Source organism: Mustelus asterias, chromosome 13 (genome assembly GCF_964213995.1).
Source record: "Mustelus asterias chromosome 13, sMusAst1.hap1.1, whole genome shotgun sequence".
NCBI classification, from domain to species: domain Eukaryota; kingdom Metazoa; phylum Chordata; class Chondrichthyes; order Carcharhiniformes; family Triakidae; genus Mustelus; species Mustelus asterias.
In genome coordinates, this window is record NC_135813.1 from 59,012,432 (window position 1) to 59,032,298 (window position 19,867).

The window sequence follows — 19,867 nt, forward strand, 5'->3', positions numbered from 1 at the left end:
CCAGCTCTCCTCTGATCCCGTGTGACTTCTTCACCTTTCGTACCAGTCCACCATGAAGTACCTTGTCAAAGACTTTACTGAAGTCCATGCATACAAAATTCACTGCCTTTCCCTCATCTATCATCTTCGTCACTTTCTCGAAAAATTCAATCAAGTTAGTGAGGCATGACTTCCCCTTCACAAAATCACGCTATCACTAATGAGTCCATTTGTTTCCAAATGTGAGTAAATCCTGTCTCTAAGAATCTTTTCCAATAATTTCCCTACCACTGACGTAAGGCTCATTGGCCTATAATTCCTGGATTATCCCTGCTGCCCTTCTTAAACAAAGGAACAACATTGGCTATCCTCCAGTCCTCTGGAACTTCACCTGCAACCAATGAGGATACAAAGATTTCTGTCAAGGCCCCAGCAATTTCCGCCCTTGCCTCCCTTGGTATTCTGGAGTAGATCCCATCAGGCCCTGGGGACTTATCTACTTTAATGCTTTTTAAGACGCCCAATACTTCCTCCTTTTTGACATCGACATGACCCAGAATATCTACACACCCTACCGTAGGCTCCTCATGCATCAAGTCCCTCTCTTTGGTGAATACTGAGGTAAAGTATTCATTTAGTATCTCGCCCATTTCCTCTGGTTCCATGCATAGATTCCGTCCACTATCCTTGACTGGACCAACCCTTTCCCTAGCTACCCTCTTTCTCTTTACATACGTATAAAATGCCTTAGGATTTTCCTTAATCCTGTTTGCCAAAGACTTTTCATGACCCCTTTTAGCCCTCCTAACTCCTTCCTTAAGTTCCTCCTACATTCTTTATATTCTTCAAGGGCTTCATCTGTCCTAAGTCTTTTAGACCTTACGAATGCTTCCTTATTCTTTTTGACAAGGCTCATAATATCCCTCGTTATCCAGGGTTCCCGATACTTGCCACACTTATCCTTTATCCTCACAGGCACATGCCGGTCCTGAATTCCAATCAACTGACATTTGAAAGACTTCCACATGTTGGATGTTGATTTACCCTCAAACAGCCTCCCCCAATTGGCACTCTCCAGATCCTGCCTAATGTTGTTGTAGTTAGTCTTCCCTCAATTTAACACCTTTGCCTGAGGCCCATTCTTGTCCTTATCCACAAGCACCTTAAAACTTATGGAATTATGATCACTGTTTCCGAAATGCTCTCCCACTGAAACTTCGATTACCTGGCCGGGCTCATTCCCCAATACCATGTCTAATATGGCTCCTTCCCGAGTTGGACTATTTTCATATCTGTTTCAAGAAATCCTCTTGGACGCTCCTTACAAATTCTGCCCCATCCAAGCCCCTAGTGAGTTCCAGTCAATATAGGGAAAGCTAAAATCACCCACCACAGCAATCTTGTTGTTTTGCATCTTTCCAAAATCAGTCCGCATATCTGCTCCTCTATCTCCCGCTGGCTGTTGGGAGGCTTGTAATAAACCCCCAACATTGTGACTGCACCCTTCCTGTTCCTGAGCTCTACCCATATTGTTTCGCTGCCTGAACCCTCCGAAGTGTCCTCCCTCAGTATAGCTGTGATATTCTCCTTATGATGTGGAGATGCCGGCGTTGGACTGGCGCAAACACAGTAAGAGTTATAACAACACCAGGTTAAAGTCCAACAGGTTTATTTGGTAACAAATGCCATTAGCTTTCAGAGGCCTGGTCCTTCGTCAGGCTGGGAGCAGGGCTCCGAAAGCTAATGGCATTTGCTACCAAATAAACCTGATGGACTTTAACCTGGTGTTGTTAAAATTCTTACTATATTCTCCTTAACCAGCAATGCAACTCCCCCACCCCTTTTACATCCCCCTCTATCCTAACTGAAGCATCCAAATCCTGAAATGTTTAGCTGCCAATCCTGTCCATCGTTCAACCAAGTCTCTGTAATACGAAGACTTGGTTGTGTTAGGCTGACTGAGATGATGCTGTGTCCCTTGGCTGATCAAAAAAAAACAATGAAGGCTTTCAAATTTGAGTTAAATTCCACAAGAGATGTTGTCAAGCCTCTGCATATCAATGCTCCAATTGTCTGGCCCTGCAAAAGGAAAGAACCAACCTGAATTGGCCATGTGCAGAGGAGATCAAAGGTTGATTGGAACCTACAGAAAGTTTTTGGTCCAATTCTTTCAGCAGTGATCTCTGTGTGGGTCTTTGAGCCTTGTAAATGGGCGGGATAGGAACAGTGACTGGTTTTATTGTGTCGCCATTGCTATCCATCTTTGGGTGTTATGGGATAACATAGAACATAGAACAGTACAGCACAGAACAGGCCCTTCGGCCCACGATGTTGTGCCGAGCTTTATCTGAAACCAAGATCAAACTATCCCACTCCCTATCATCCTGGTGTGCTCCATGTGCCTATCCAATAACCGTTTAAATGTTCCTAAAGTGTCTGACTCCACTATCACTGCAGGCAGTCCATTCCACACCCCAACCACTCTCTGAGTAAAGAACCTACCTTGGACATCCTTCCTATATCTCCCACCATTTGTAATAGCTCCATCCACCCGAGGAAATAGCCTTTGAATGTTCACTCTATCTATCCCCATCATTTTATTAACCTCTATTAAGTCTCCCCTCAACCTCCTCCGCTCCAGAGAGAACAGCCCTAGCTCCCTCAACCTTTCCTCATAAGACCTACCCTCCAAACCAGGCAGCATCCTGGTAAATCTCCTCTGCACTCTTTCCAGCGCTTCCACATCCTTCTTATAGTGAGGTGACCAGAACTGCACACAATATTCCAAATGTGGACTCACCAAGGTCCTGTACAGTTGCAGCATAACCCCACGGCTCTTAAACTCCAACCCCGTTAATAAAAGCTAACACACTATAGGCCTTCTTCACAGCTCTATCCACTTGAGTGGCAACCTACAGAGATCTGTGGATATGGACCCCAAGATCTCTCTGTTCCTCCACAGTCTTCAGAACCCTACAAATAGCAGAGGACCAAGCACTGATCCCTGTGGCACTCTGCTAGCAACCTGCCTCCAGTCCGAAAATTTTCCATCTACCACCACCCTCTGTCTTCGATCAGATAGCCAGTTACCTATCCAATCGGCCAACTTTCCCTCTATCCCACACCCCCTTACTTTCATCATAAGCCGTCCATGGGGGACCTTATCAAACGCCTTACTAAAATCCATGTATATGACATCAACTGCCCTACCTTCATCAACACACTTAGTTACCTCCTCAAAAAATTCTATAAAATTTGTGAGGCACGACTTGTCCTTCACGAATCTGTGCTGACTATCCCGGATTAATCCGCATCTTTCTAAATGGTCGTAAATCCTATCCCTAAGGACCTTTTCCATCAACTTACGAACCACCGAAGTAAGACTAACCGGCCTATAATTACCAGGGCCATTTCTATTCCCTTTCTTAAACAGAGGAACAACATTCACCATTCTCCAGTCCTCTGGCACCATCCCCGTGGACAGTGAGGACCCAAAGATCCAAAGCCAAAGGCTCTGCAATCTCATCCCTTGCCTCCCAAAGAATCCTAGGATATATTTCATCAGGCCCAGGGGACTTATCGACCTTCAGTTTATTCAAAACTGCTAGTACATCCTCCCTCCGAACATCTACTTCCTCCACCCTATTAGCCTGTAACACCTTCTCTTCCTCAAAAACATGGCCCCTCTCCTTGGTGAACACTGAAGAAAAGTATTCATTCATCACCTCGCCTATCTCTACTGACTCCATACACAAGTTCCCACTACTGTCCTTGACCGGCCCTAACCTCACCCTGGTCATTCTTTTATTCCTCACATAAGAGTAAAAAGCCTTGGGGTTTTCCTTGATCCAACCCGCCAAGGACTTCTCATGCCCCCTCCTAGCTCTCCTAAGCCCTTTTTTCAGCTCATTCCTTGCTAAATTGTAACCCTCAATCGAGCCATCTGAACCTTGTTTCCTCATCCCTACATAAGCTTCCCTCTTCCTTTTCACAAGACATTTCACCTCTTTTGTGAACCATGGTTCCCTCACTCAGCCATTTCCTCCCTGCCTGACAGGGACATACCTATCAAGGACACACAGTATTTGTTCCTTGAAAAAATTCCACTTTTCATTAGTGCCTTTCCCTGACAGTTTCTGTTCCCATCTTATGCCCCCTAATTCTTGCCTAATCGCATCCCCCAATTATAAACCTTGCCCTGCCGTATGGCCCTATCCCTCTCCATTGCAATAACAAAAGACACCGAATTGTGGTCACTATCTCCAAAGTGCTCTCCCACAACCAAATCTAACACTTGGCCCGGTTCATTTCCCAGTACCAAATCCAATGTGGCCCCACCTCTTGTCGGCCTATCCACATATTGTGTCAGGAAACCCTCCTGCACACACTGCACAAAAACCGCCCCACGCGAACTATTCGACCTACAAAGGTTCCAATCAATATTTGGAAAGTTAAAGTTCCCCATGACAACTACCCTCTGACCCCTACAGTTATCCATAATCTGCTTCGCAATTTCTTCCTCCACATCTCTATTACTATTTGGGGGCCTATAGTAAACTCCTAACAACGTGACCACTCCTTTCCTATTTCTAACTTCAGCCCATATTACCTCAGTATGCAGATCCCCCTCGAAGTGCCTTTCCGCAGCCGTTAAACTATCCTTGATTAACAATGCTACTCCTCCACCTCTTTTACCAGTTTCCCTGCACTTACTGAAACATCTATACCCTGGAACATCCAACAACCATTCCTGTCCTTGTTCTACCCATGTCTCCGTAATGGCCACAACATCATAGTCCCAAGTACCAATCCACGCCCCAAGTTCATCTACCTTGTTCCGGATCCGGATAAGATATTGTGTCAACTGAAAAATGTGCCTGTCTTGGACCTCGGATGTCTGTTGTATGGCACCAACTATGAATTAAATTGATGCTGCCACCGCTGCTACCATGTTGTAGAATGTAGGGCAAGTCTGGGTGCTGTAAAAGCCCTTGTTTTATAGACAAACAAGTCAAAGACATGAGTTGAATTCAGTCTAAAAGTGCAATTTTATTGCTGGTCAGTATAAGCAACAACTACGCAAGAACACAAAAGTGCACAACTAATTGACTATACTACACAATGTTAAACATTAAAGATACAGGGAAAATTTACTGTTACAGTGTAGAGCTCAATGCACTCACACTAATCTCTAGCTAAATCACCAATAGAGAACTGGTAGGGGGGCGGTCCTCTTATCATAAGTGTTGGTCTGCAGTTATCGCTGACAAATAGTTGAAGCCCCAGTCCTTTTATACCCTTTTTCTTAAGTCATTCGTATTTTGCAATTACCTCTTCCTTTATTAGTTGTGAGATATGATCTAGGCTTGAGTGATTGCCTCTTTTGTTGGTTGCTTATTTCATTAACGGCCTGACTTTGCAACTCTTCTCAGCTTGCAGTGAGGCTGGTCCAGTCTTGGAGCTTGACCATTTCGCCATCATGCTGTGAAATAGGGCCTGACCGCAGGGCATACGGCTACAGAACAAGGAAGAGCTGTGGGCCATATCAGGGCATTTACTTAAAAATTCATTTATTTTCAGTATGTACATAGCGGGCTACAGGGATGGCTCATCTCCCCTCAGGGGTCTCTGCCTTCTACCTCGAGCCCCTAGCACCTAGCCTGATATCAGTGTTACATCAGCATGTACCTCGTAGATTAGCATATCAATTCTGTTAACCCTTTATACTATATGCACTAGTGTTGCTTAGTAACTTTGTAACACTAATGTTACCCTACTTTCAGATAAAGAAATTTTGATGAACTTCTGCTGTTGAAGAGTATCTGAGAGTACACCTGAGTGTTTTGGAGGCGTTGAGGTGAGTTTCTGGATTTGGCTGGAAATATTGTTGCATCCTCATAGGTAAGGAATATCTGATCTGTCAGAAAATTATTGCATTTAAAAAAATTTTTGTGAATCATAAAACTTCCTGTTAGTGTGCTCAGCAACGCGTCTCAACCCAATCTTTAGAAAAGTGCCTTATAATATGCCAGTTTTGATTGTTTTCTATTTTCCACACATGCCATTCAGTAACCTAAGTGTGCAGGCTAGACTGGAGGGGACTTTGTGCAGTGAAGCACTAAGAGCTGGGATGAGACTTCCTTAACTTAATTTCTTGTAAGATGCTCACAAACATCTGTCTCCGCAAGGTGTGAATTCAGACCCAAGAATCCTGCTGATTGATTGGATTGTTCATCTACAAATCTTTACAAGAGTGTCATTCACTCTGACGTGTTAATTCAGGCATGGGGGCTGAAGATGTCTTGTCTCTGGGTCTGTAGTACAATAAGGAGATGGAACAGAGGCTGTAGGGAGGACAAGCTCTGTGTGATGCCTTCTGCCAAGTTGGAGCCGGACTTTTCCATGCTTCTGGACAGTGACATCCTGTGCGTGCCCAACCATATTTTCATGGAAGGCACCTATCAAGTGGAGAATTTACAACCTATTGAAGTTAAGTCTAAACTGTTAAAGTTTATTTATTAGTCACAAGTAAGGCTTACATTAACATTGCAATATAGTTACTGTGAAATTCCCCTAGTCACCACATTCTGGTGCCTGTTCGGGTCAATGCACCTAACCAGTGCGTCTTTCAGACTGAGAGAGGAAACCGGAGCACCCGGAGGAAACCCACGCAAACTCCACACAGACAGTGACCCAAGCCGGGAATCGAACCCAGGTCCCTGGTGCTGTGAGGCAGCAGAGCTAACCACTGTGCCACCATGCTGCCCCACTGGCTGAGGGGTTTGTCTGCCAGTTTTTGCTAACAGCCAAGCTGTATGTTACTGTCGGGTAAAAATGGTAATAAAACCATAATGAACTTTTTTTGGAAAAATTTTGATGCAATTTGCTGCAGAGGATTCATTATTCCTTTTGGAGCTAAGTTCAAGTGGAACTCCTTTCACTTATACAATGTAACCAGTTTCCAGTGGGTATAAATCCAAAGCACAAAACCATCCCCAATTCAGCACAAAGTAGAAGCTTCACACAGGTTAAAAGAATGATTATTGTGGGAAATGGAAAATCACATTATGGTAATCTTGCACAGGTATTTGGGTCAACATAAAGTGAGGAGACAGTGATGTAATGGTAATGTTACTGCACAGAGGACTAGGCTAATACTTTGGTTTAAAGTTTATTTATTAGTGTCACAAGTAGGCTTACATTAACACTGCAATGAAGTTACTGTGAAAATCCCCTAGTCACCTCACTCTGGCGTCTGTCAGGGTACACTGAGGGAGAATTTAGCATGGCCAATGCACCAAAACAGCATGTCTTTTGGACTGTGGGAGGAAACCGGAGCACCCAGAGAAAACCACAGGAAGAACGTGCAGACTCTGCACAGACAGTGACCCAAGCCAGGAATCAAACCCGGGTCCCTGGCACTGTGATCTCAAATTGGTTGCATTTGTCTGGACTCTCCCCAATATATGGATTTCTAATAATATGATCAGAATTGCACTAGTATTTCTGCACAAACGTACGATCACAACCTGAGATTTTGGCCCTCTTCCTTAAACTTGTATAATCAAAGACCTTGCTTGTTCCCTTTAATGCTCTGCAGGTAGCTCCAGTAATTTATTCACTATTATCTCAAAATTTCTTTTCAAGCTCCAATAAGTTCTCCGAGCCGCAAAGAGAACTGAAAGGAGGAAAGTCAGAAATCTGAAAGTATGGATTCTCAGGTGTTCTGCTAAAATTAACCATCTTTTAAATTTGTTCAATTGTTTCCAGGCTAGCAGTCTATCACGAGGTCCAGGAGAGCCACTGACAGTAGTAACTTTATATTCCAGATTTATTAATTGAATACAAACTTCATCAGCTGCCATGGTGGGATTTGAACTCATGTCCCCAGAACATTTGCCCTCTTGAGTTATAAGGAGACGCTGAGGTAATTTACATAGAAGACAAGCATTGAAAATAGGAGCAGGAGAAGTTCATATGGCCCCTCAGGCCTGTGCCACTATTCAACAAGATGAAAGCTAATTTTTTACTTCAATTGTGCCTTCCTGCCTGATTCCCATATCCGCGAAAGTCCAGAAACCTATTAACCTTAACCTTGACTATATTCAACAACTGAGTATCCACAACCTTCTGGTGCTGAGGATTCCAAAGATTCACAATCCCTGAAGAAATTTCTCACCTCAATGTTAAATGATTGACCCCCTTAGCCTGACATTACGCCCCCTGGTTCTAGAGTCTGCAGACCACTCAGCATGTCATGCCACATCATAAGTTTAAGTTTCAATAATATCACTTCTCCATTCTTCTAAACTTGAGGTGTGAATTTACATAAATGTACAGATTAACTATACAGATCAAGGGCCCGATTTTATCAAAACTTCACGCCCGAAATCGCGGTAAAGTCGGGTGTCGGTTCTAAAACGCGATCCGCACCAGAGTTTTTGCAAATCGCGCCTTTACCGACAGCCGATTTTGGTGTGGTTCCAATGTGCGCCCGAATCGACCGGCGCGATGATTTAAATGCATTTGCATGCATTTAAATCGACTTAATGAAGCTCTCGCCCAACTCTACCGCCGATTTCCACTCTACCACCGTGCGGCCCAATTCGCATCCGCGCATTAAGCGACCTGCTGTATAAAACTTATCATCCCCTGGCGGGGAGGGGTGGGCGGAGAGGGGGTGTGACTTATCATCCCCTAGGGGGGGAGGGGGGAGAGGGGGTGTGACTTATCATCCCCTTGGGGGGGGGGCGGGGAGAGAGGGGGTGTGATGTATCATCCCATGGGGGGGGGGGTGTGACTCTCATCCTGTGGTCAGGGGGGTTCCGCTGTGTCTGCGGCCAGAGGATGAGAGTCACAACCCCTCTCCCCCCCCCTCCCCATGGGATGATACATCACACCCTCCCCCTCGACCAGAGGATGAACGGCAGAGAGGCTCTCTCCGCTCTCTGCTTTTTTTTTCGCGCCCAGGCGCGTTCTGTCAGGTTTTTTCCGAACTGCACATGCACAGTTCGGAGCTCCTATCGTTCCGGCGGCGCTAAGCCCCGCCCACTGGACCGGTGCTGGAAAAAAGCGTATGGGCGCACTGGAGCGCGACCTCCGGGCTCGGATCTGTTTGGCGCCCGCACCCGGCACTTAGTCTCGAAATGGTAAAATTGGGCCCTAAGAAGCCACCCCCAGGTCTGCTGTCCAGTTCTGGATTCCTGAAATTGCAAGCCCAATTGCAGGGCCTGCCACCTTGGAAGGATGGAACCCCACCAGCAGAGAAGGGGTCCCTCCATTGTGAGGTATTACATTCAATGAAATAAACAGTGGCCACATCTGCAAGATGAGTCCACAGGATGGCCAAAGCGGCAGCCGTTGTGGCTGACGGATGACTTTCACCCTGGAGTAGAGAGGGTTAGTGTAGGATGTCTCCCTCTTCTCCTCCACCCCACCTGCCAGGCCAGCTACTTCAAAGAGGTGCGCCCACCCTTGCGATAATCAATCATAGAACTATAGAGTCCCTATAGTGCAGAAGGAGGCCATTTGGCCCATCAAGTCTGCGCCAACTCTCCGAAAGTGCATCTTAGCTAGGCCCACCCTCCGTCCTATCCCCGTGCATTTACTATGGCTAATCCACCTAACCTGCACATCTTTGGACTGTGGGAGGATACCCACGTAGACACGGGGAGAACGTGTAAACTCTACACAGACAATGACCGAAGGCTGGAATCAAACCTGGCGCTGGTCCCTGGCGCTGTGAAGCAGCAGTGCTGCCAATAGTTCATAAATTAACATTAATTATGCAGATTGACTACCATCCCCGGGACCTGATGAAGTATATCCCAGGACATTGTGGGAGGCTAGGGAGAAAATTGTGGGTCCCCTAACCGAGATATTTGAATCATCGATAGTCACGGTTGGGGTGCCTGAAGATTGGAGAGTGGCAAATGTTGGGCCTTTGTTTAAAAAAGGCTGCAGGGAAAAGCCTGGCCAAGCATGCCAGGCCAGTGAGCCTCACATCTGTGGTGGGTAAATTGTTGGAAGGTATTTTGAGAGACAGGATCTACAGGCATTTAGAGATGCAAGGACTGATTAGGGACAGTCAACATGGCTTTGTGAGTGGAAAATCATGTCTCACAAATTTAATTGAGTTTTTTGAAGGGGTAACCAAGAAGGTAGATGAGGGCAGTGCAGTTGATGTTGTCGACATGGACTTTAGCAAGGCCTTTGACAAGGTACCGCATGATAGGTTGTTGCATAAAGTTAAATCTCACGGTATCCAGGGTGAGGTATCTAAATGGATACAAAATTGGCTCCCTGACAGAAGCCAGAGGGTGGTTGTAGAGAGTTGTTTTTTAAACTGGAGGCCCGTGACCAGCGGTGCGCCTTAGGGATCAGTGCTGGGCCCACTGTTATTTGTCATTTATATTAATGATTTGGATGAGAGTACAGGGGGCATGGTTAATAAGTTTGCAGATGACACCAAAATTGGTGGCATAGTGGACAGTGAAGAAAGTTATCTCCAATTGCAACGGGATCTTGATCAATTGGGCCAGTGGGCTGACGAATGGCAGATGGAGTTTAATTTAGACAAATGCGAGGTGATGCATTTTGGTAGATTGAACCAGGGCAGGACTTACTCAGTTAATGGTAGGGCGTTGGGGAGAGTTACAGAACAAAGAGATCTAGGAGTACATGTTCATAGCTCCTTGAAAGTGGAGTCACAGGTAGACAGAGTGGTGAAGAAGGCATTCGGCATGCTTGGTTTCATCGGTCAGGACATTGAATACAGGAGTTGGGACGTCTTGTTGAAGTTGTACAAGACATTGGTAAGGCCACACGTGGAATACTGTGTGCAATTCTGGTCACCCTATTATAGAAAGGATATTATTAAACTAGAAAGAGTGCAGAAAAGATTTACTAGGATGCTACCGGGCTTTGATGGATTGAGTTATAAGGAGAGGCTGAATAGACTGGGACTTTTTTCTCTGGAGCGTAGGAGGCTGAGGGGTGACCTTATAGAGGTCTGTAAAATAATGAGGGGCATAGACAAGGTAGATAGTCAATATCTTTTCCCAAAGGTAGGGGAGTCTAAAACTAGAGGGCATAGGTTTAAGGTGAGAGGGGAGAGATACAAAAGTGTCCAGAGGGGCACTTTTTTCACACAGAGGGTGGTGAGTGTCTGGAACAAGCTGCCAGAGGTAGTAGTAGAGGCGGGTACAATTTTATCTTTTAAAAAGCATTTAGATAGCAACATGGGTATGGAGGGATATGGGCCAAATGCGGGCAATTGGGATTAGCTTAGGGGTTTTTTAAAAAAAGGGCGGCGTGGACAAGTTGGGCCGAAGGGCCTGTTTCCATGCTGTAAACCTCTATGACTCTATCTGCTCCTGACCCAGTAGCCTCTGCTGGTTTGACCCAGAAATTGGGAACTGGACACATATTTCTGTTAAATTCTTCTCAAATCAGCCTTTAATTGCATCTTTGTGGAACTGGGAAGTCCCCACCTGCAAGAGCTGCATAGGAAATGACAGGCTGAATGGCCTCCTTCAATGCAGTTACCATTCTGTTAAGTACATCCCTGTAAATCCGTGCGAACTGGAGGAGCCCAGGTTCCATAGAATCCTACAGTGCAGAAAGAGGCCATTCGGCCCATCGAGCCTGCACCAACCACAATCCCACCCAGGCCCTATCCACATATCCCTACATATTTACCCACTAACCTATGCATCCCAGGACACTAAGGGGCAATTTAGAATGGCCAATCAACCTAGCCCGCACATCTTTTGGACTGTGGGAAGAAACCGGAGCACCCGGAGGAAACCCACGCAGACACAGGAAGAATGTGCAAACTCCACACTGACAGCGACCCGAGCCGGGATTCGAACCCAGGTCCCTGGAGCTGTGAAGCAGCAGTGCTAACCACTGTGCTATCGTGCCGCCCAGGGGCTGAAATGTTGATGGATGTGACAGTTGCCCTGAAAGGGGGGGGGGGAGCAGTTAGTCCCTTAACAATCTGTACCTCTGTTCTGCCATTCACACATTCTTGTCACTTAATGGACATTTTTATCACCTTTTTCAGCCTTCTTCATCATAATTTAATTTCCTTAGTCCAATTACAGCCCCCCCATAGTATAAATTTCATCTGATTTTCTTTGATCCTAGCTCTGACAAAGGGTCATCCAGACTTGAAAAGTTGGCTCTATTCCAAGGGAGTGGAATATCCAAGCCAGGCGGTGCCTCACAGTCCAGGGACCCAGGTTCAATTATGGCCTCGGGCCATTGTCTGCTTGGAATTTTCACATTCTCCCTGTGTCTGCATGGGTTTCCTCCGGGTGCTCCAGTTTCCTCCCACTGTCCAAAGATGTGTGGATTAGGTGGATTGGCCATGCTAAATTGCCACCTAGTGTCAGGGGGATTAGCAGGGTAAATGCATGGGGTCATGGGGATAGGGCCTGGGTGGGACAGACTCGATGGGCCGAATGGCCTCCTTCAGCTCTGTAGGGATTCTATGATTCTCTCCACAGATACTGTCAGACCGACTAAGATTTTCCAGCATTTACTGTTTTTCAACCGTTTATATATGTAGGTTGTTGTAGAATAAATTCAGTAGAACAAATTGCACAGGGATGATGGGGTCCAGTTTATGCACTAGGTTTTAGTTACTTATAAAATGGGAAGGGGAAGCAATTGATCGAAATTTTCCAGCAAGAACTCACCGCACCGTACACTGCGGCTCCGTCACGGTATTCAGAGAGCATGCGTTAGACTGGGGTGGGCGGGGCTAAAAACTGGGTTAGCAGAGCGCCAGCGTTAAATTGGGGTGGGCGGGGCGAAACTGGGTAACCAGAGCGCAAGCGTTAAATTGGGATGGGAGGGGCTAAACTGGGTTAGCAGAGCGCAAGCGTTTGACTAGGGTGGGCGGGGCGAAGCTGGGTGAGCAGAGCGCAAGCGTTAGACTGGGGTGGGCGTGGTGCGTAACTAGAACGCGTGCGTTATTTAAGGGTGGGCGGGGCGAGTGTTGCCAACCCGAGCGCATGCGTTATTAGGGTTGGGCGAGGTGCCTTTGAAGGAAGCGCATGCGTTATTGAAGGGTGGGCGGGGTTGGGATAATCACACCTGCGCAGTCCTGTTGCCAGCGGGTGGCTGACAGTTGGAGGCGCGTGAGCTGTTGGTTAGTCCGCCGCTGGCAATGACCTAGAGGGACTGGGCATGAAGCAGCAATGACTGCCGCACCGGAGAAGGGCGGGACGGTGGTGGCACCGGAGGACAAGGATGTGCAGCAGCTCTTGGACTCCTTCGTGCAAGAGTTTCCGACTCCCCTAGGCCCTGAGGACTCGTTACCCGTGCGCCTGCAAAGCCCCGTGCTGAGCAGGGATGAGCTGGAGGGGGAGTGCGCCGAAATGGGGCTGAAGCTGCTGCGGGACAGGTGAGTGTGCAGGCTGGGGCTGGAATGCCCACTTCTCCGATAAATAACCGCAGCACGTTTACTCTGAGCTGCCACCATCAGCTTTACGGTCAGGGTTACTCGGGGAGGAAGCTGTATGGAATGCATGAAACGTTTGACCAACCTTTTAAGGTTTCTTTGAGGATTGAACAAGTAAGGTGGACCAGTGGCTGCAATGTGCTCTATTTGCATTTCCAAAAGGCATTTCCTAAAAGATTATGACTGAAGTTAAGAGCTCATGTTGGGGTGATATTGTCATGGATGGAGGAACGGTGAGCACTTGGGATAATGTATCTTAGATTGGTAAACTAACTAGTGGGTTATTGCAGGGATCAGTGTTGAGGCCTTAAGCATTTGCAGGCTATATTAATGACTTGGATGAAGGGACTTATTGTAGCCAAATTTGCTGCTGATACAAAATAGGTAGGAAGTGACTTGATGCACAGTCGAAAAAGGATATAGATAAGTGCGTGGATAAAGATTTGGCAGATACAGTATAATATGTTAAAATGTGAGCTGACCACTTTGAGAAGAACAGCAAAATTGAATATTTAAATACTGAGATTGCAAGGTGCTGTGGTACAGAGGGATCTGGGTGTCATTGTACATGAAACACAAAAGTTAGCATGCAGAAGGGAAGCTGTGGTAAACATAGAACATAGAACGATACAGCACAGAACAGGCCCTTCGGCCCACGATGTTGTGCTGAGCTTTATCTGAAACCAAGATCAAGCTATCCCACTCCCTATCATCCTGGTGTGCTCCATGTGCCTATCCAATAACCGCTTAAATGTTCCTAAAGTGTCTGACTCCACTATCACTGCAGGCAGTCCATTCCACACCCCAACCACTCTCTGCATAACGAACCTACCTCTGATATCCTTCCTATATCTCCCACCATGAGCCCTGTAGTTTTGCCCCCTTGTAATAGCTCCATCCACCCGAGGAAATAGTCTTTGAACGTTCACTCTATCTATCCCCTTCATCATTTTATAAACCTCTATTAAGTCTCCCCTCAGCCTCCTCCGCTCCAGAGAGAACAGCCCTAGCTCCCTCAACCTTTCCTCATAAGACCTACCCTCCAAACCAGGCAGCATCCTGGTAAATCTCCTCTGCACTCTTTCCAGGGCTTCCACATCCTTCTTATAGTGAGGTGACCAGAACTGCACACAATAGTAAAGTGCCATTGTCGCTGGAATTGGGATCCTGGATAGTGTACTGGGGACCTGCTGTTCGCATCCCACACAGCGAATGTTGAAATTGGAAGTCAATCTGGAGCAGAAAGCTAATTAGGATCATGAAACGAATAAGGTAAAATTGAAAAGTCACATCGTTCCCTAAAAAGAGGGCTTGAGACTTTTCTCTGATTGCTCTTAACATTTTTTTTCAGCATTGTAGTTAACTTTCATCTGACAAAGGAGACTTCAGGCCAATCCACATCCGGCAACCTGCTCTGAAAACTCTGTTCATGTTTTGACAATTGTGACAAGTTGCACCACAGAAGCTGAGACCCCCCACAATGTTTTAAAATAATCAACAATATTCTAAATAAAATTACTCACATTTTTAAGTCCACTTGATCTCTCTCCCAATGTTAAATCCTTTTAAAAGATTCCAGGATTTGCATCTTTGCCAAAAATAATCATTTATAGGGAAAAAGTACAAGGCTGTGAGAAAGGGCAGGGTGGAACTAAGTTGAAAATGCCAATACGGGGCTGAATTGCCTCCTTCTGTGCTACATCATTTGATGAAAGGTTACATTTTTGTTCACTTTCCATTTATGGTTTCTAGTGTTTGGGTTTATTTTTGTCTGTACAGTTTACCCTGGGGCAGGAAAAAAAACTTTTGAGTATATATTTCAATTATTTTTTATCGATTTACAGGTTTATAAATATTCTGCAAACAATTCCAAATTGTGGTGGAACAGTTTGTTACCTTTGACATGAAAGCTTTGGTTTGCTATAACACTTTTTTTGTATTTTGTTATAACAGTTTTTTTTGAAAAATTAAGGAGGCCCACAGCATTTTAGTTCAGTTAGGCAACTGGGTGGGAGCACTAAAGATTTCCTGAAGGTACAGCAGCTATTGTTCAAATAAGGATGTAGCAGCTATTACTGAGATAAGTAAATATTTCTGACAGCGGAGCTTCTACAAATTCTTGCTCTAATTTCTCAACCTCTTCTATTTCTGAACAATCCAACATAAATTCAAAATCAATGAAAAGGGCAACAACAGTTCTGAGCAAGTGGAAACTGTAATAAATCGAATTACAGCAGCCAGATTTTACTTCATAGATTACATTGCACCTACTAATCCATACAGAACTAGAGCAGAATTGACCACTTCATGAAATTAGCACTAACACTTGTATTTCATGAAGTCCAAGAAAAGGCAATCTCAATACAATTGATAATTATGACAGACTTTAAGTGCACAATAAAAAGAACTGATACAGAAATTAATGTTTTTTGAAAATTCCAAGGATTCATAAAGAACTTGTGATAGATGGAAACCATTATTATTTGGCTGAGAATTCAGTTTCAATTCCTGCTTATTTGGATAAGAATTGGGGAAACAAAATCCTCTGTGCTAGTAAGGGTTAGAACCTTGCTATTTCCTTTGATTTTTTTGTGTGCTCTTGTGTTTATAAAAGATAAAGGAATTTGTTTCCTTTTTTTGTCAGCTGGCTTTTTGTCTCGCACTTTGCCAGCTTTGGTGTTTCCTTCTTCTGAACCGTCCAACTTAACCCATTACATCTGCAATTGTATCCCATGAAGTGCCACAATTCTGCACAAGGATGTTTTAAACAAGGATTAGTGTAACATGCAGGTAATCTACCAAGTAAAATTTGATTGCAATATTTGAGACTGAGGGCAAAATGTTTAGCTCTTTGGTATATTACTCGCAGCATAATGAATTTGATTCTGATGGTGGCTGGGTGTGCAAACCACTTGAGGAATTGTGCTGACGTGCCAATTTCTATTATGTCCCAGTAATCCTTGTTTCGCAAGTGAGTTTCGTTCAATATTTGACCTTTTCTGAGGCAGAGACAAAACAGTACTCTTGGATTAATGAATGTTGAGGTGCAAAGGGTTGTGTGTCCCTGAAATAGATGGGATAGTTTAACATAAGCAGCAATAACCATGGCTGTTGTGCTTGAGTTGACAATTCAGTTGCATCCTTGAGGTTGTTGATAGAGAATGCATCTTAATTTGGAGTTGGATTATCTTCAGTTGATTCGATCACATTGCTTTAAATTCTACAAGCAAGACGGAGAATTTCTCTGCAGCCTCTGACATGTATTTTCAATGTCTAGATTCTGTTTGTGGGTGGGAGGTGTGTATGTTTGGCTGGAGGAGCATGCTAATACAGAGGGCCTGGTTGAGGATTTTTCGGGAATTTGATTTATCCTTTTCTTCATGAAACAGGCACCAAAGTAGTTTATATCATTTTTGCCTTTTGATGGGTGACTAAACTAGAAAATACTAGCACTTAGCTGTTCTGAAGAAAAATAAACTCAATCCCTCACCCAAAAGGAAGTTACTAAAGGTTCTGTGTCAGCATCCAATATGTTGGGTTTGATTTGATTTTTTATTGTCACATGAATTAGTATACAGTGAAAAATAGCATTTCTAGTGCACTATACAGACAAAGCATACTGTACACAGAAGGAAAGGAGAGGGTGCAGAATGTAATGTTACAGTTATAGCTAAGGTTTAGAGAAGGATCAACTTAATGCAAAGTATGGTCCATTCAAAAGCAGGGAAACAGTTGTTCTTAAATTGGTTGGTATGTGTCCTCAGACTTTTGCATCTTTTTCCTGACGAAAGAATGTGGAAGAGAGTATGTTCTGGCTGCTTTTCTGAGGCAGCGAGAAGTGTAGACGATGTCAATGGGTGGAAGGCTGGTTTGTGTAATGGATTGGGTTTCATTCACAAGCCTTTGTAATTTCATTTGGTCTTCGACAGAGCAGGAGCCATACCAAGCTGTGATACAACCAGAAAGAATGCTTTCTATGGTCCATCTGTAAACGTTGGTGAAAGTTGTAGCAGACATGCCAAATTTCCTTAGTCTTCAGAGAGGTGTTGGTGGGCCTTAACTATAGCGTCTGCATGGAGGGACCAATGATGTGGAGATGCTGGCGTTGGACTGGGGTAAACACAGTAAGAAGCCTCACAACAGGTTAAAGTCCAACAGGTTTATTTGGTAGCAAAAGCCACTAGCTTTCAGAGCGCTGTCCCTTCGTCAGGTAAGTGGGACCTGACGAAGGGGCAGCACTCCGAAAGCTAGTGGCTTTTGCTACCAAATAAACCTGTTGGACTTTAACCTGGTGTTGTGAGACTTCTTACTGTGGAGGGACCAAAACAGGCTATTGATGATCTGGGCACCTAAAAACCTGAAGTTCTCGACCATTTCTACGTTGTCCCCATTGATATAGACAGAGGCATGTTGTTCACTACACTTCCTGAAGTCGATGACTGTCTCCTTCGTTTTGTTGACATTGAGGGAGAGATTATTGTTGTCACACCAGTTCACCAGATACTCCGCCTCGTCATTGTTTGAGATCCAACCTACTATAGTGGTGTCATCAGCAAACTTGAAAATTGTGTTGGAAGGGAATTTGAGCTCAGTCATAGATGTATAAGGAGTATAGTAAAGGGCTGAGGACACAGCCTTGTGGGGCACTGGTGTTGAGGATGATCGTGGAGGTGGTGGCGTTGCCTATGCTCACTGATTGCGGTCTGTGAGTTAGGAAGTTCAGGATCCAGTCGCAGAGGGAGGAGCCGAGCCCCAGGCCATGGAGTTTGGCAATGGGTTTTGTAGGAATAATTGTGTTGAAGGTTGAGCTGTAGTCAATAAATAGGAGTCGGACATGGGTGTCTTTGTTACCTAAGTGTTCCAGAATTAAGTGCAGGGCCAGGGAGATGGCGCCTGCTGTGGACTTGTTGCGGTGGTAGGTGAACTGTAGTGGATCCAGGCAATCGGGGAGGCCAGAATTGATTTGTGCCATGACTAACCTTTTGAAGCACTTCATATTGGATGGGTGTCAGAACCACTGGACGATAGTCATTAAGGCACACTGCCTGGCTTTTCATGAACTATACTATTGTACCAAATTCTTTTAGATTATATCTTATCTGTGGTTGAACTAGAATCTAAACACCAGAATATAGATATATTTCCCTTTGTAATTTTAAATCAAGTTTACTTCTATTTTTAATTTTTGCCAACATCAAATCTGTGCCAACTTGTATAATATTGCCCTCTGTAGTGAGTACATTAGATACATTGTGTTGGTAGATTTTGTCACCTAGCTTTTGACTCTTGCGTGTTGGTATGTGTAAGTAATTATATAGTATTGCTTTCTGTGGCTAGACCAGTCTTGGTATTTGCCGCCACATAAATCAGCCTCTGTTGTTGGCCTGCCTTTTGTATTGTGCTTTTTATTTCCCCTTTTGCTCTTTTATAGTTACCAGGTGCTGGAAATAACAACAGATGTTAATGATAGCTCCACTAGTGTTAAGTCCCCTGCCAGGAAAGAATGTCCACTGTACGGTTTGGAATGTGAGGAATTCTGGCAATGTCTTGTTCCACCCTCTGGTGGTCACACGCACTAGGAGGATTTTTGGCTTGGGGGCGGGGTGGGGAGACAGAGAGGAGGAGGTGTTTCAGTGCATAACTATTTTGGGGTGGGGGCAGGAGACCATGACTTGAGCTCCTGTAGTGTCAAGCAACACATTCTGTTGACATCTGTAAAAGTGGCTATACAGAAAATCATACCAAGGTCAGAGCATTAACAGGTCTGATCATTGGGAACTCTTTACAGCCTTTTGTAAACTTACTGAAATAATTATTGTAACTTATTTTTAAGAAATAGGTTGATCTGTCAATCTTTTTTTTAGCTGGCGGAGGCATTTGCGATCAGGAGAATTCCTGAGAAAAATGTAAAAGGAAGAAAGATTTGCATTCATACACTTCATAGAGTTCCTACAGTGCAGAAGGAGGCCATTTGGCCCATTGAGTCTGTACTGACTCTCTGATGGAGCGTCTTACTCGGGCCCTGTCCCTGTAACCCCATGTATTTAACCTGCCAATCTACCTAACCTGCACATTTTGGACTGTGGGAAGAAACCGGAGCACGCAGAGCAATCTCTACACAGACACAGGGAGAACATGCAATCGCCACACAGTCACCCAAGGTCGGAATCAAACCTTGGTGCCTGGTGTTGAGGCTGCGGAACATTTCATGGTCTCAGGACATTTCAATGTTTTACATCAAATTGCGGAATTTGTTTTAGTGTACCTACTCTTGTAACATAGGAAACAGTTAATTTGCATGCAGGAAGCTCCTACAAATAGCAATGTGATGATAACTACATTTTTTTAGGCATATTGATTGAGTGATGAATATTACCTATAAGTATGAGGAGTAACTTCAACTTCTTTCTTCTTTCA

General features: G+C 44.8%; 1 protein-coding gene across 1 annotated transcript in view; it reads left to right on the plus strand.

The window, feature by feature from the left end:
- Positions 1 to 13,096: 13,096 nt before the first annotated feature.
- Positions 13,097 to 19,867, plus strand: part of ppm1f (protein phosphatase, Mg2+/Mn2+ dependent, 1F) — a 76,286-nt gene continuing 69,515 nt past the window's right edge. The window contains exon 1 of the mRNA XM_078226842.1: positions 13,097 to 13,393. Within this exon, the coding sequence (XP_078082968.1) occupies positions 13,188 to 13,393 (206 nt within the window). The 5' untranslated portion in view covers positions 13,097 to 13,187. The remainder of the gene's footprint in view (positions 13,394 to 19,867) is intronic.